Raw genomic sequence first — 17,982 nt, 5'->3', positions numbered from 1 at the left:
TTACTCAACCAGAAAAACCTAGTTACGTCCCGGTCCTCAATGTCCAGTCCAACATTTAGAAACGCCTTTTCGATGTCTGTAGATACTGCATACTTATTCAAGCGGAATCTGAGTAGTATGGCAGTGACTTCATTTAATTTAGGCGGTACATTCAGTAAGCAGTCATTCAAGCTAGCACTATCTGGTGTCTGTTTGCAACTACAATCATATACGATCCTGATTGGGGTCGTGACTGAATCCTTTTTTACTGGGTGATGTGGTATGTAATGCAGCTTGATATTTTGATTGATTTCTTCGTTATCAACTCTCTCAATGAACCCTCGCTTTTCCTGCTCATCAATTATTTCTCCGTATTTTAAAAGTAATTTTGGTTCCTTTTGTAAACTTTTAATGACACTCTCAGTCCTTCTGAAAGCAACAGCTTTGTTTGTTGGTAGCGGTGGATGTTCTGCTTTCCACGGAAGTTTGGCTATATACCTGTTGTTATTGAAAGATATTGCTGTTTCTTCGTACATTTTCTGAAATTCGTCGTTTTCAGTATTTCCAGTCTTATCTTCAACTCCAACTTCCTCTGTCTTGTGTGATACTATAACATTAAGAATAGAGCTCCTACTTGTAGTACATGTACTTGTCATTGTTGGTCCTGATAGGAGGTATCCAAGCCTGGATTCAACGGCGGTTGGTCCTTCACCTCTAATAATGTCATCTCCAACTATACTCCAATAATAATCTGCTCCGATTAGTATTTCAATTTCGAACATGTCATCGTCCGAAACAGGATGTGCTAATTTTAGTCCTCGTAAGTGTCTCATGTTAGTAACGGATCTCACGTGAATTTGTAGTGGCATTGCAATTTCAGGAATAATTAGTACATTTAGTGGTATATTTTCGCCTTCATCTGTTTGAATATAAACTGTTGCCGATTTCATGTGTCTTACTTGTCTATTTTGTTCTCCGAAACCGGAAAGGTGTACTACTTCGTTTCCGCTTGAAACTAAATCTAACTTCTCTGCAAGTGTCTCTGTTATGAAGGACCTCTGCGCACCTTCATCTAACAAAATATTTGCTTCTGTACTTTGTTTTTTCGAACTAACAGTAGCGACGGCTGTCTTTAACAGTACATTTGATGTTCTTTGTGTTAGGGACGAATGTAATACCGTGTTTTCGGTTTCATTGGCTGGCGGTTTGCTCGATTCCTCAGATTTCTCATCTTTACTACATATGCTAGTGTGATGACGTTTGTTACAATTTCGGCAGTTACTTTTTGATTTACAATCAGCTAGTTTGTGGTGACCTAGGCAGTTGAAACACAATCGTTCACTCTTCACTATATTCATCCGCGCGTTAGCGGTTGTGACTTTAGTGCAGTTGACGGGTGTGTGTCCAATTTCGTGACAAAATGCGCATTGCTTTGTGTTTATCTTTTTATCCGAATACGACCTTTCGTTCTTGTTGAATGATGATTTTGTACGTGATTTTGCGTTGGTCAAGAATGTAGCGGTAGCGAGTGGGCTTTCTACTTTTTCCGGTAATTTGCCGGCTTCCATAATATTAAGTTCTTCGAGAAGCGCTTTGCGTAAATCATGTAAGGTCCAGTTTGTGGATCTGTTTTCTCGTGCTAAGTGTTGACGTATCTCTGCGGGTAATTTATTTAGAATTACAGGGACAAGAAGTGATCCATAAGTATCGTCTGTCTGTCCGAGTGACTCGAGACCTCTTACATACGTTTCTGTCTTATCATAGTAGTTACGGAGACTAGTAATTGTATTATTTGGAGCCTGTAAATCAAGTAAGGCCTGCATGTAGGTTTGGACGATTTTATGAGTTTGCTCGTATCTTTCCTGGAGTAATGAAATTGCTTTGTCGTAATTTGTGTTCGTCATGGAAAAACCTGCTATAGTTTGTAACGCTTCACTTTGTAGAAGGGACTTTAGGTAGTTGAATTTTTGTGCATCACTCAGTGTAGGATTAGTGTGGATCGCGGTTTCATAGGAGTCCCAAAACGATTGCCAGTCTAGTATATTTCGGTAAATATAGGTAAGTTTAACTTTGGTAGCTTGTGATACTCGCTGTTTGCGCTAGACGATGAGCGTGAATTTGAGCTATGCATATATTGTTGGTTTGCTGATGTTGAAGGTTGACTAATAAATGTAGATGGAACTGGTTGTATAAAACTATCGGCATGAGGGTTCAAATTCAATGAAATTGGTTCATTTGCGGTTATACTCTGATTTTGAACTGACTTTGACAATTTTGTAATTTGCCGTAATTTATATTCTAAATTGAACATGTACTCATCTGATTCCTGTATTTCCACTGCTACATCTTCATCCGAAGTTTGCTCCAAGATCTTCTCGTTGATGTTCTCTAAAGTTCTTTTCTTCTGAGTGACTACTTCTAATAATGTTGAAATTTCCTCGTAATCCGCTTCGGAACTTTGTTGAATTTCTTCAAATTTCTTCAGGAGTTTCGTTACTGCACCTTTGTGTCCCGCTCGTACGGCTTTCATCTTCGTATCCATTTTCCCTTTTGGTTACGGCACCATAATATCATAAAGTGGGTGATAGAAATAAAAGACGTCTTGACTATTTGATAGATGTATTAGAAAAGCATAGTAACACGTCAAGGTGACGTGACGTTACATAAAGCGCGGTACATAGTGAACGTCCAGTGTGCGGTATTTACGATAATACTAGTCTATAATTTGTTGTAATGCTGACTGTCTGTTGTTTTTACTGTATTTCTCCTTTGTTAAGTTTACGAATGTTGCGTAATATTGAATAGTCATTTAATACCTAGTAAATATCCAGCAAAAAATTTAACTCCTTGTAAAATCTGTTTACCTCATAATTTTGCTATTTAAATTTTTATCTATGTATAAGATTTTAATATAATAGGCAACAAGAATGTGTCCATAGTAAAGGATGCCACACTCGCACAATCATTTTCTATGTACAGTGGACTGTAAAATTGGGGTCAAAACTAATTTTGCGTTAAAATTAGAAAGATCATATCATAAAGATCATGTGTACTGAGTTTCAAGTTGATTGGACATCAACTTCATCAAAAACTACCTTGACCAAAATATTTTAACCTGAGGCAGGACAGACGGATGGAAGAACAAACAGATTGACAAACAGACGAAGAGATGCACAGACCAGAAAACATAATGCCCCTCTACTATTGTAGGTTTGTAGGTGGTGCGTAAAAACACAAAATTATTGGTTTAACATGGTAGTTTAAGGGCAATAACTCTTAAATAAACAACCAACAATTTCAGTAATATTGACTTGTTTATAGATCTGGTCTTGCTGATAATTTTTTTTTTACTCTTTCTTTCTATTCATTATAGTTTATAAATAAAGCAAAAAAAAGGGAAGTTTGGTTCCTGTTCGATCAGCAGTCTCATGATTTTTGGGATACAATTGCTTTTAAGCAATCTGTAGACTTATACCATTGACTCAGGGCCATGCCCTCACGTCAACCATTTTATTCTAAACATCAAGGAACATCTCAGATTCTTGGGATTGTCTTGCTTTAGTTGGTATAAAAAACAAAAGGATTGAATTTAAAAAACTGTCCTATAATGTTCTTCTCATAATCTTCTTGTTTCGATATTTTCTTTGACTTATATGCGTGTTTTTAACAACACGGTAAATCAGAATTAAGCAGTATTTATTTTTAATGTTTTTCTAAATTTAGAAACACGTCAGAGGGAGTCCCCAGTTTTGATAACATGCGAGAGTTCTCTGAATTCCGATCAATAAATCTATTTCTGTCATATAAGAACTGAAGTGGAGTTTTCTTAATATATATCACCGTTATGAAACTGATATTTGTTATTGTACTTCCATAAAGAAATGGAGGTCGTTTAATTAACATTTAATATTCGTCCTTGACTTGAAGGGGTATCAGATTGAATGGTTGCTCTGGATTCCCCACTCCATACTTACGAGATCCTTTCTATGTCTGTCTTCTATTGAGGGTTATTGTTGTTGCATAATTTTAAATAATATGCATCGTTTAAATTAAAATAAATGTAGTCCACAACGTAAAGGTGTAACTAGAACACCCCTTAAGCCAAAATGAAGTCTTCCATATTATCGCTTCGAGTTATCCCTTCCGTAAGTAACTTTCGTCAAACGACGATACGTCAAGAAAATTAACTTGTTTTGTCGATAGACGTCATATTATATTAAAACCGATCGCAATTTAAACAGAGGAATGTGTACAGAAAGGAGTCATGCCCACTGACCCAAAGGAAATTAAATATTTAAAGAGTTAGGAATGGGGTTCCACCTAGAATTCACGTAGGAAAATAGGTGATAAGGTACGAAGTGAAATACCTTCTTTCACTTTCAGTGACGGCTGTGAAAAGTCAACTTGGAATTGATAGTACAAAAATAAAACACAAGTACATTGTTCATACACTTGTATCGAGGATTGGCTATTTTTAAAGTTGAATAACTATTCAGATTAGGTTAATTACATTTTACGAGTATTTTACACGTGCAGTTGAATCATTTTTGAAAATAATACTAATACATGTATCAATGAAAACAATGGCAATCGTATCCCTCAGAGCAATCTGCTCTTTGATTGTAAAATTTAACTGATAGCTGATGATGTCAAAGGACAGATACCAAACAATGAGAATAACTCACTTGGCCCTTTGGGTCAGGTGAGCTATAAAAAGGAGACTTGTTAGAAAAATTAATAGTTTCATAGAATTTTTGAAAGTAACCAAATGCTCCGCAGGGCGCAGCTTTATACGACCACAGAGGTCATACCCTGAACAGTTAGGGCAAGAATGGACACAACATTCAAGCTTGATACAGCTCTGAATTTGGATTATGATTAAATAGTTGAAACAGCATAGGTTTCTGACACAGATTGAATGTGGTCTAATGAACTTAATTTTTTATTTTTATTTTCAGCAATACACTATGCTGTTGAATATTAATACCCTCAAATTTTTTTTTAAAGAAATCTGAAAGAAAACTCCCCCCCCAACCGAGCAATTGAAATACATATACACAAGTTGATATCCTGAAAGGCTTGTTTAGGGCCCCTTATTCCAAAATAGTTGGAACCATCATTCCCAAAATCAATCCCAACCTTTCTTTTGAGGTATTGAACCTTTTTATAAAATTTCATAGAGATCCATTTACTTGAACTAAAGTTATTGTCTGGACACCAAATGTGTCTTTGGACGAGGCAGACAACGACATCATACCATTATACGAACGCAAAAATGTTTTGTGGTCGTATAAAAATATAGTTTACCGATGAGTTAAAAAAGATATTTCAATTCTAATGCCCCAAAATGGCATTTTTGCACCAATAAGGGAGCTTTTTCAATGATATAAACTTTTTAAAAGTCATCTGTGGCCAAACTGAATCGATTTGTTTGTGTGATTTTTGTACCATATCATAAAGTAATAACTAATAGTGTAATAAATAAAATTTGTAATGAAAAAACAAATGTTTATTTTTTTGCTGAAATTTTTGTACCCGCGAGCCTCCTTAAATACAATTTAATGACTTGAAACTACAAAAATATTTATTTGGGCCCCTTTTTGGCCCCTAATTCCTAAACCTTTTGGGGCCATATTCCCTAAAATCAATCCCAACTTTTCTTTTGTGGTTATAAACATTGTGTTAAAATTTTATTGATTTCTATTTACTTCTACAGTAAAACCTGTATAAACCGGCCGGCTACGGAACTATGAAAAAGGGCCGGTTTGGACAGTGAGCCGGTTTATTCAGGTTTCCGTTTTGACCGGAAGTTAATGACTTGTGAAGTCCGATATTTTGCATGTAAAAGTTCTCTCTGTCAGATTGTAAATTATATCTACTAAATTAAAATACTTTCACTTCGTTTTTCATTGTTTGCATTTGCATCATAATACTCGCGTTGTTTGGATTGTGAGACGAGAATTTCGATTTTCTTCCATGATCGTTTATTTGAAATGTTGGAATGCCATGACCGATTAAAAAGCCAGAATATTATCAAACGTAATTTCATCACTATCGAAACGTTGTCAAACAGTGTACAATATCCATTGATTGTTGCCATCCTGGTATTTCTCATTATCAAGGTCATGTGTTTAGGGGTTCACAACAGGGAACCCAGGATTTTGAAATCACGATGTAAATTTCTTACTCAGCGACTTTTTAAATTTGTTCATCCAGTTACAACGTAAGTTCGATCCGAGATATATTCGATGTGTCTTTTCGTTTAGTTGACACGTTTATACTGTTTTAATAATTAATACAGCTCACTCCTGTACGATTATCAGTTCACAGTATAACACCTTAGAACTAATTGATTATCCTGAAAAGCCATATTGTATAAATAAATATGTTTTGATTGCATATCGATTTTGAAATTAATTAGACAAACCGGTTTTGACAGGTCATAATTAATGTAATTAAGAGTATTGGGACTGCATAATTAGACCGGAATTCGGAATACACAGGGTCCGGTTTACAAAGGGTATTTTAACAAAGACTTTGAAGGGAAAAAAATGAGACTTTCACTTTCGGTCGGAATGGACAGGAAACCGGTTTATTCAGGGTCCGGTTTAATCAGGTTTGACTGTACTAAAGTAATTATCCAGAAACCGGGACGACGACAACAACGAAGTGATACTAATAGACGACCAAATATTTTAAATTTTTTGCGGTCGTATAAAAATCTTGTGTTTCCCAAAAAGAAATTTTAAATGTACTTCTAATTGAATAATGTAATGAAGTCAGCATCTGCTAGTCTTTAAATTAATAAGCCAAATAATGCCATTTGAGTCATAAAGATGCATTTTACCAGCGTACAAGAAGCTTACCTTGACTAGTTCATAAACATAACTTTCTGGCCCTGTAAACTCAGTTTTCTTTTTCACTATGACTAGAACAATAAAGTTCAAATAATGCCACATATTATGTTCTCCATTTATGTGCTCCTCAAATGACACAGTCTTATTGTCAAAAGCACTTCTGTTCAAACCTGAAAAAGCAAAAAAGAATTTATTTTTTCATAATTGATTACAGTGGTGGATCCAGAATTTTTCATAAGGGGGCCTGTTGACTGACCTAAAAGGGGGGGGGACACCAGTCATGCTTCAGTGATTCCCTATATAATCAACCAAATTTTTCCCACGAAAAGGGGGGGGGGGGGGCAGATTCCACCTATGGATTATCTCAAACATTGTATGTAATAAGTGTTTATATTAGGATTTTTCCTGGGACTTTTTCCAACTGTAGTACACACCGAAATTTGACAATTTAACTTCTCATTGGTACTGCTCTGTATAAAGTGTTTGCACCACACAATACCTGTCAATCTTGTAGATCAACTATGTGAGAGATCCCTCTCTTTACACTGTACCTCCTTTAACTCATTATCTGACCACATTTCTAACAATTTAAATTAAGAAACAAAGTATTTTAATATTGCTACACAAATGGATACATTTATATGAACTCTATACTGACTTTTTCAGTTGAAACAACTCTTAGAGCTTGAAGGTATTAATGCTATGCAAATCAACGTTGTTTTTGCAATACACAATTCAGTGAAAATCAAACACTGAAAATACTCTCAAAAACCTCTGAAACTATCAAAAGGTTGTAAATAATTTGATTAACTGCAACAGACACTTATTAATCAATAACTTAAGTAACCTTAAGGCCTGGTGAGATAAAAAATAACTTTCAAAATTTTGCTTAATTACAAACTTATGATCAAAATAAAGCTTTCTGTCCATGTCAGGTAAAGTTCCATGAAGGTTGGACAAAGTTATTGAGGTCAATAAATAAGTTTTAAATAAACAAAAACCAACAATAAAACAAAACGTATGATTGTTTTGGCCTATGTAATCTTTTTTGCCTGCAACCAGATAAAGTAAATAATTCATTTTTCATATCTATGATATAACTTACCACAAATAAAACAAGTATTTTTCAATATTTCTTCTTTGTTCTGTTTTTCACTTCTCAGATCAGCAAAAGTATCAATGATAACACCAAAGATGAGATTCAGAACAATAATAATAATGATGAAAAAGAACAGCATGTCATACACCACTCTGGCTACAAAGAAAGGTTCCTGAAAGTATAAAGCATACAAGAATGAATACAGATCTAGGATGAATCTGATAAAATATATTGCTATTACATGTTTTATTTTATAAAAAAAAAATGCCAAACATTTAAAAGACTCTCGAGTAACAATTGTACGAGAAGTGCATGAAGTGATAAAAAGTTGGCTTTTTATTAAATAACCTGCTACAAATTGTAAAGTCAATGCTTAAACATCTTTTTTTAAGAAAGTTAATAGTATAAGTCTGAATTTATTTAATTATAAATAAAAAGTTGATGTTACATCGACTGGTAAAAATTGAAAATGTCTGATGACAAAAGCGAATGAAAGTGAGTATGGTGTACACCAGGGCGACTAGGTTTCGCTTTTGACGGTCGTGGACAATGAAGTGACTGAGGGGAAAGCCACTTTATCACCCTAGTTGCCTGCTAGCCCTGATATTTTACTCTACAAGACATATAAAAGGTCTCATCATCAATCCTCCTTTTACCATGAAAACCATGCTTCAGCTTAAAATACATGACTCAAGAAAATAACAATCTGCTTTCATTAGTTTTTGTGAAGCAAGATGCTTATTTTAGAATGTTTTCTTTATATGTTAAACAAATTGATTACCGGCATTTATACATATCTTACCTTGATATCGGGTTTTCTAAGAACATCACCAATGCCCCCACCATTTCTGAGACCTTCGTTGACAGCAGTGATAATACACATAATCAAAGACTCACACACTCTTCTTTGCACTGGTTCATCTTTTTCTGCTACAGCTTCAAAATAAAAAAATGTGTGTTTTGTAAAATAACAGCTCACAATTATATACTCTAGCTAGGAGTTTCTCACCAAAACTTAACGAAAAAGATGGCCTAAGAACACAGTTGTTCTGTAGTACATTTCTTTAGAACAATAAATGACTCTTTCTCAATAATGATTTAACAAAGACTCAAAGTGATGTACTACTTTTGGACAAATCATAATACAATTAAATATAATTCTAACAGCTCTAAATATGGAAAAAATGAAAAATATTTTCAAGCAATAGACTGTCCACACATCTGTGGATTCATTTATTTTTGTGGGTACCATTTTTCGTGGATTGTGGAAAACTTGCATATTCTAGGATATTTTAAATTCGTGGTTTAGGCCAAGTCTGCATTATTATACATTCCTTTAGAAAATTTTATAATTCATTCAACATTTAAATTTGTGGTTCCCCTGTACCTACTTAGACCACACAGTCACCAAGGCTCTACAAAATGGAATGATAATCAAAATACATAAAATACAATTTCTATGTTAAAACATATTAAATTTTCTTGTCTTCACAAGGTGATGACTAATTTGAATACAAATGCTTGACATGATTAGATAAGGATAGAAAGGTACTGATACCGTGTACTGTTGTTCGAACTGTTTCTGATTCTGTACAGTTTGCATCTGCTGAACAACTCCCAGCTGCTGTTTGTACTATTTGAAATATAAAAAAAAACCTGATATAGTGTGTTACTACAGACTTCAAATGTAAATGAACAGTGTTTTCTCTGACATCTGCTGATTTATACATAGCATTGAATCTTAAAATATAAAAATGCCTTACCAAAACTTATGGTTCACAGATGTCAGAATAAATCACCAGGCACATGTGTTACACTATATTTGAAAACAAATAAACCCGATATAGATCTTATTTTGCTGATAATAGCAATACAAGATCGTTACAATTTCTGTGTATCTATCTTAAAGTTTTTCTAGATAATATGTCATTTTGGGCAATAACTTCTATCTCATGTTATCTGATGGCTTTGTGATCATAACCATCGGATGACATGTTATAGAAGTTATTTTGCATTTTTGTGGATCTTGTTTTGGTGAGTTTTTGCCAGCCTATTTTTATTTTTGAGAGATAAGAGTCAAACAAACAAAACTTCATTTGTTTGTCTTGCTGCACAAGTGTATGATGATTTCAACTTTCTCATTTGTTTGTCTTGCTGCACATGTATGATGATTTCAACTTTCTCATTTGTTTGTCTTGCTGCACATGTATGATGATTTCAACTTTCTCATTTGTTTGTCTTGCTGCACATGTATGATGATTTCAACTTTCTCATTTGTTTGTCTTGCTGCACATGTATGATGATTTCAACTTTCTCATTTGTTTGTCTTGCTGCACATGTATGATGATTTCAACTTTCTCATTTGTTTGTCTTGCTGCACATGCATGATGATTTCAACTTTCTCATTTGTTTGTCTTGTTGCACATGTATGATTATTTTAACTTTCTCATTTGTTTCCATTTGCTGGGAACAGTCTTAATCTTTAAACTGGCGTATAAATCAGAACTATTCCTGGAATTTAGTCTGAACTCTACAGACTATCGGTATATGATAAGAGGTTAAATTCAAGTGCTTATCATTTTCTGACAAAGTCTTATTATTTACAAAATCTTTGAAAATTCTATTCAATCTAAGCTTAAACAGGGAAACAATATTAAAGTATTTGCAACTAAAAAAGCGTTATTTCAGGAAAGTAAGTAATATCTACAATGTTAACCTAAGTGGCAACCATTTTTGTTGCAGAAGATACAAACATACATATAATAAGAGAAAGCAAAGCTTTTAATAATGCTTTTGATTTTCAAATGTGTTGTTATGTTGTGTACAGAAAATAAACAGCTTCAAACCAAGACATGCCTAGTTACCCTGATCAATAAAACGTGAAAAAATAAATTAGTTCAAAGTATATAAGAATGCAATACAATTTTGTGTTCAACAATATATTAAGAAAGCTAAATATTTGAGGTGAACATTTTGTAGTGACCCAACCATTTTTTCAAAATGCATTACATATAAATCTATCAGACTATATATATATTGCTTAAAAAATGTTACTGTCTGGAAAAAAAAATGATAATAAGACTCTTACTAAGCTAGTTTGTTTTCCATTTCAACAATTAAGGTGTACTATTATCAACCTTGTTTAAAGTTTACATTTATTTAATCAATACTTTTCCTATACATTTGTGTACATGTATTTCAAATAGATATTTGACATCTATCTACCAATAAAAATTATATCCCACTACCATGAACAAAAAAAAAGATGTAAAAAAGTATTATAATTGGTGCATTTAACATGTTTAATACCGTTGTTTGAATTCTGATTTTTTCCAGACTGGTTACTTGAAACATATTCAGTCATAAACAAAAATACTTACAAACTGTTGGTCCAATATCTTTCGAAAATATTTGAAACCATAACATGCATAATACAGATATAAAATAAGAAGTTTCATTGCCAATCAAAAACTTTATTATAATGAGAAAAATTCAAACAAGAAGGTTTTTTTTTATCACTGAATACAAGGACTGTATAATTACTACTTACAATAATTAAGGGTGGCTTTAATTAAAACAAATTGTGTATCCAAAATATTTTTTTCATTTTAAACACATGATTCAACACTGATACATAATCTGAACCCTTACCATGCAGGAACCTTATTCTTAACTAATGCCAAACATCTTTTTTTCATGCACCAGTGGCTTACCCTACTCTTTCAGAGGTTGGCTGTTTGATATTGATTTAAAAATTCAGACAAGTTTCTTCAGCCAAATGCAATTTTGACAATGCTCTACAGATCTATATATGGTGCAGATGAAACAATTTGAAAATTTTGAATCTGAAAACTACATTTTCTGCACACTAAATACAGAGTTCTTGAACTTCCAAAATGTTAGGGAATATATCTACTGATAAAATAGACAATGAAGAATGAAAACAGGGAATGTGTCACTTAAAATGTTTATAACTCATATATACTTTGGATAAACATAGTTTATATGACATGAACTTCTTCAGACTGCTCAATATTTACTATGATTGTTCTAAATTTTCATTGAAAGTTTTCAATTTAACTTGATTTTATCTATTCATTATTCATCAATTACAAATCAAATCAAAACAGTGTTTTTTTTCATTCTCACTATTTTAAAATATTTTGATGAACCTTAACTATTACAAGAAATCAGGAAGAAGATCAAAAAGATTGAAATTGTTTACAATTAACACTTAATGTGTCGTTACTTTTACTTTCAAAAATCAAAGGTAATCTCTTTAAAAAAATAACAAGTATGACTAGAAAAAATGGGGTCAGTTGGGAGGTATGCAAAAAGTGTATGTTTGAGAGCCCTAAAAATTTGAAATAAATGTCATCTGCACTGTCTGGACAGATGGATGAATCCATACAAGACAAGTAAGTACCCTTTTTTGTGATGTCATATGGATGGTTCTAAAAACTTTACTTATTCCTGATTTTTAACTAAAACAAGAATGTGTCAATAGTACATGGATGTCCCATCCGCACTATCATTTTCTATGTTCTGTGGACCGTGAAGATGGGGTAAAATCTCTAATTTGGCGTTAACATAGAAAGATCATGTCACAGGGAACAAGTGTACTAAGTTTCAAGTTGATAGGACTTCAACTTCAGCAAAAACTACCTTGACCAAAAACTTTAACCTGAAAACATAATGCCCATAAATGAGGAATAATTTTATTCTATCAAACAATTTTATAAATATAAAGATTACCTGTGTGTTGTACAATTTTAACTGGTTCTATTTCCATTAAAAAATCATCTTGGAAAAACAGGAATCCCAGTATTGAAAATAAGTATATAAGTATGACTGCTAATATTGCTGTTAAGACAATGGAACGTCCATTTCTTGTCACTGATTTGATCACATTAGATAAAGTTTCCTCTCTGTAGACTACATCTAACAACTGTAAAAATGATAAATAAAACTAATAATTGAACAAACTAAATGCTTTGCATCAAGGGTCCGGAAACAGTCATATTTGCCAGTCTTGTCCTAAACTGAAAGTATTTTGTCCTTAACAAGTAATTGGGATTTAGGACAAATTTTATTTTTCAACAAAATAATTTTGGTCATTTCCTTGCGATCAGGTTTCTAAATCGCCATTTTGAACTTGTTTTTGTTTTGTTATCGATTTCCTATAATTAAACTGCCACTACAGCAAAGTGTTATAATCCTGAGGGCCTAATTACTATATTAATGCCTTGGGGAGCTATTGGTTAATGATCGCTAATCTCTTTACCTGTGTTTTTAATTCACACCTGACTAGTATTAATCACAAGTTCAGAACTAATATTATAAAGAAATTAAAATTCCATAACAACTGTCTTCATTATTTAATTACTTTTCAGCTAAGACAATTGGCAATTTTGATTTTAAAATTAAATTAAAACTTGATTTTATTTACTTGGAATTATTTTTTTTCACTACATGTACTAACACACATGCTTTGTTTACTATGTAATACACATGCTTGAAATTCTCTTCCGCAAGGCATTAATATAGTAATTAGGCCCTCAGGATTATAACACTTTGCTGTAGTGGCAGTTTAATTATAGGCAATCGATAACAAAACAAAAACAAATAAGACTCTAAATCATAAATTTAAAATGATTTCATGCTAAATAAAGCAAGTGCAACTATTCTCATTAATATTTAAACACTATAAAAGGTAAAGAAATAAAAAAAAGTTGATGATTTCCTGTGAATTTGATAAAGAAAAATAATCCAGGAAATGAGTCCGGAATTGTTCGTTTTAGTATTGTCGCAAACATCAGGTTTGAGATTTGACTTGAAAATTGAAAAAAAATGTTAGTTATGACCGAAAAGATTATCGTTTTAGAGTCATTAAAATCATTTTATTTTTAACCTGTTACCTTCCCTTAATTGGTCTTGATTAATTTTTTGAAAATGGTAGGCAAAATCATGAAGTTAATGAGATGCACCAGTTAAACAAGTTTGTTGATGCTATGAGTATGAGCATACTCATGCAGTAATGTGATTTTGACAATCTTTTTTTAAAAAAGGACACCAACTCAAAATGACCGAAATTAGGTGAAAAAAATTCTGTATCCTTGCTTTGCATGTATATTGAAATTCACATTTTTCTCTCACTTTTTAACCAATGCTGTTAGTCACATAAAAATCTACCAATTATATAGGTCAATTAATAATGTATATGTAGATTTTTTTTATCTTCAATATACAATACAGCCAAAAATATTTTGCTAAACACATTACTTAACAATGACATCATTGATATTTTTAGAACAGATATTTGATTCCTGCGCCTTGTACGAGTAATATAATTATTTTGACAAGTACAACTTCATTTTGTAACTTGAATATCTGAGCATAAATTTCATCCAATAAAGGAGTAGGTTCATTAAGACCTCTTTTTTTGGCCCCAAAATATACCAGTTTTACAAAATTGTTATAATGTTAACTTTTATCTATTTATTGGAAAGTAGAATACTTCTGCTACATTATTATGGGATGTTTTTTACAATACAATGTACATATATTGAGCTACACAAAGTAAAGCGCATTAACATCACATTCTACACATCCTATTCCTGAACATTTCCAGAAAGGAATATTCGAAATGTTCAGGAATAGGAATAGGATGTGTAGAATGTGATGTTAATACACTTTACTTTGTGTAGCTCAAAATAAGTTATAAACTTTTAAATAACTATCAAGCCAGCCACAAAAAGATCTTTACCACAAAAATAAGAGGATTTGTACTTTTCTTTTAAAATGAACTAGACTGATTACTTACCAAAAGACTGTAGGCAAACTCATGAACGCATAAACCAAATACACATAAAAGTAGGTACAAGATATGGTACATAAACTCAAAATCTGTCAACACTTGCTGCCATGGTTTTGTAAATGTACCTCTATTTCCCATTAAACTTATCAAAAATATTCCTTTATTTATCACCTAAAAATAAAAATGTGTATATAAAATATACAATATTTCAATAAATGAGCTTATGATAGTACTTTCCAATTAAACTTTAAGGACATGAAGACGACGAGTGCATTGAAATGTAGTCTGAATATTAAAAATGATTTATACTAAACTGACACACTTTGACTTAGCAGGATTTCAAACATGCTAGTTTATAACAAGGAAACTTTTCAGCGATGAATCAGCAAATACCAATTTTAAAGTCTGGGTTTTTCCTTGACAGGGTTTCAAACCTATAACCTCCCACACTTGAAGCAGTCACGCTATTACAAGACCACTGATGTGGTTATATAAGTTCATCAATAAATCTTAAATGTAATGATTAAAGTGTAACAGTGACACTTTATTTAATTATTCAAATATTTGAGGATGTAAGCAATGTTATCTGTTAATTAAGCATATACCAATTTTAAAGAATGAATATTAATTATTGCACCCTATTGATGACAGAAAAATATTAAGAAAACTTGCATTCAATTTTAATTCATATCAACTTACATTTAAGGCACCTAACAGCCATAATGTTGGCTCAAGTCCAAAAGAAAATATAAATCTAAGAATAGTTGATGCTATAAGTGTTCTAATGGCAGAAGGGTTTACTCCAACAGTGATTACTAAAGTCAGAGATCCAAACATAGCTGTCCAAACCAACCATGATAACCTAGGGTCCAATTCTGTAATAAAAATGTTCAGAATCAATAAACCTATAAAACAATTGTTTTACAATGTATGCATAAAATTGCGAATGGAAATGGGGAAAGTGTCAAAACAACCCAACTAAGAGCATAAAACAGCCAAAGGCCACCAATGGGTCTGAACTCAGTGAGAAAATCTTGCACCTGGAGGCGGGAACCTAAACAAATAATCTGTACATAAACGTCTATTTATTTTTGGTAAACACTACATAGCGACAGTATTAATTTACCACCATGATAACAATATTACAAATTTAATATATTTTTATGGTGAAATGTACAAAACTCTGTTATATCCTTTTAAAAATAGCATATTTATAACTTGCGCAACTGGAATACTTAAGTGAAATTAAAGATATTATTGCTTTTTGTATTTGTGAACATGTTCTTTGTGAAAATCTTAGTCATCCACTGTGATGGGACTGTTCATTCTTGGATACATAATGAATTCATTATTAGAGTCCTGAAAACAAGGAGAAACATATTTTTCATTGATATGCATAATATTAACACATTTTCACAACAGTTTTTAAGTTTCATGACTTTTGTAGATACAGCATCTTTTAGAATATAAAACTGAAATGTTTTTCCTGGATTTTCTTTCATAAGATTTTTAAAAAACTGAAATTTGTTATACATATTCACTTGGCCTAATAAAAAGTCAAACCAATAATAGAAATACAGTGATATTGCTAAATGTCAGAGTCAATGCTTATTTATCTAGACTTACCATTCTTTTTAGTGTCATCAAATGGATAAAAGAAAGCTACCATAAGATTAATTAACACTGCAAAGTTGAATGTTATGCTACTCCATAAAGACATATGACTACTGAACCACGACAAATATGGGTTGGCTGAAATAAACAACAAAAGGAAGGTCTTAAAATACTTTTTGTTTGAGAGACATATGACTATGGTTCATGTTACAGTTGAGAATAATGAATCATCTACTTTATGTAATATAATCAAATAAAATTTATATGTAAACCTTAAATACTAAAATTGTAAAAATCAATTTGTCAGTGATATATATTATATACTGAATTATTTTCTATATATAACCCCTTGATACCCTTGTCAGATGGTAGTGTAGGGGTAAATGTACATATATGTTAAATACTGACTTATGATTGAAAAAAAAAACAAAAAAAAACAACCTATTTTATGTAGGGCTAAAGGTACTCAAAACTGTCTGACTTGTAATCCAATAAAATGAAGAAATATAATATAATTCTGCATGGACTATCATTTCTTTTGTCCAACAAGTCTATGCAATCAACAAATTACTGTGGATTCATTTATTTTTGTGGATACCAATTTTCTAGGATTGGGCAGAAATTTTCTCTAGTCTGAATATCTGATTTGGTTAAAGTCTGCATATCAGCCAATAGAAAATTCATAGTGAGTAGTAAAATGTCAGAAACACCTACATGAGAATGGCTTAAATGTGATTTTGATTAGTTCTGTAATGCTTCAAGAAAGGAACAAGAGGCTCTAAAGAGCCTGAATCGGTGGCCTGTAATTGTTTGGTTAAATCTTTTGTCAATGATTATTTCTGCTTTTCAATATATATTAATGCCATCACATGTTCTTTGCATCTTCTTTCATATTTTCTTCAAAAGCAAAAAATTGCATTTAATCCCTGAGCATGTTCCATGTTAGCCATAGTAGCAACGTTTCTTGACATACAAGGAAATAAAATACAAAATTTATACTATACTCTGAACCTCATTCAGCTCAGAAGTTTCAGAGGAGAAGATTCTTGAAATAGTTTAGAACGATGAGGACAGACGATGGATACCAAGTGATGGCATAAGTTCACATGGGGCTCTTTTAGCTCCAGTGAGTTAAAAAATTGAAATTTTATAAAAAAAAATGATGCATAAAGGATAACTCTGACTTGTATAAATCAGAAATTTACCTCTTAATTTTTTCTGCCATTTCATTTCAGCAAACATATCTTCATGTCTCTCAAAGAACTCAGCCACTTTACTGCCTTGCTCATCTCTTTCTGCTGTTGCATAAATTTTTACTTTTGTCTCTTCTGTTAGGTATTCACAAATCTCAGGAATGGGAAATACAATTCTTTCCATTGTTCTGTCTTGTCTACTTATCTGTAATTTTATTAGGTTTTGAATGTTCATCATGTTACAAATATCAACATAATGTTTCAAGGGATAAAAAGCTGGCTTACAAACACTTTATGAATACAGTCTAAATTAACTAGGTAATAAGGAGGGACAAGAACAATATTTCATGTTTGGACTTACCTTTTATTCTACAATGAAACTGAACTCTGATATGAATAGTTAACATCCTAAGTTTTCATGCT

General features: G+C 32.2%; 1 protein-coding gene across 27 annotated transcripts in view; it reads right to left on the bottom strand.

Annotated features, from left to right (window-relative positions):
- LOC139514078 (inositol 1,4,5-trisphosphate-gated calcium channel ITPR1-like) overlaps positions 1-17,982 on the bottom strand; it is a 269,729-nt gene that overhangs the window by 11,843 nt on the left and 239,904 nt on the right. For 20 of the 27 annotated variants that reach the window (XM_071302865.1, XM_071302884.1, XM_071302870.1 and 17 more), the window contains 10 exons: positions 17,572-17,764; positions 16,379-16,504; positions 15,452-15,627; positions 14,759-14,923; positions 12,691-12,883; positions 11,316-11,333; positions 9,494-9,568; positions 8,738-8,871; positions 7,942-8,107; positions 6,846-7,006 (listed from right to left, as the gene is read on the bottom strand). In XM_071302865.1, the coding sequence (XP_071158966.1) occupies positions 6,846-7,006; positions 7,942-8,107; positions 8,738-8,871; positions 9,494-9,568; positions 11,316-11,333; positions 12,691-12,883; positions 14,759-14,923; positions 15,452-15,627; positions 16,379-16,504; positions 17,572-17,764 (1,407 nt within the window). The remainder of the gene's footprint in view (positions 1-6,845; positions 7,007-7,941; positions 8,108-8,737; positions 8,872-9,493; positions 9,569-11,315; positions 11,334-12,690; positions 12,884-14,758; positions 14,924-15,451; positions 15,628-16,378; positions 16,505-17,571; positions 17,765-17,982) is intronic. The other 7 variants (XM_071302866.1, XM_071302912.1, XM_071302962.1 and 4 more) reach the window with 1 other exon arrangement.

The sequence above is a fragment of the Mytilus edulis genome, chromosome 1 (assembly GCF_963676685.1).
Source record: "Mytilus edulis chromosome 1, xbMytEdul2.2, whole genome shotgun sequence".
Lineage (NCBI taxonomy): Eukaryota > Metazoa > Mollusca > Bivalvia > Mytilida > Mytilidae > Mytilus > Mytilus edulis.
The sequence above is the reverse complement of the archived record's forward strand: the minus strand, read 5'-3'. Positions and strand labels throughout refer to the sequence as shown.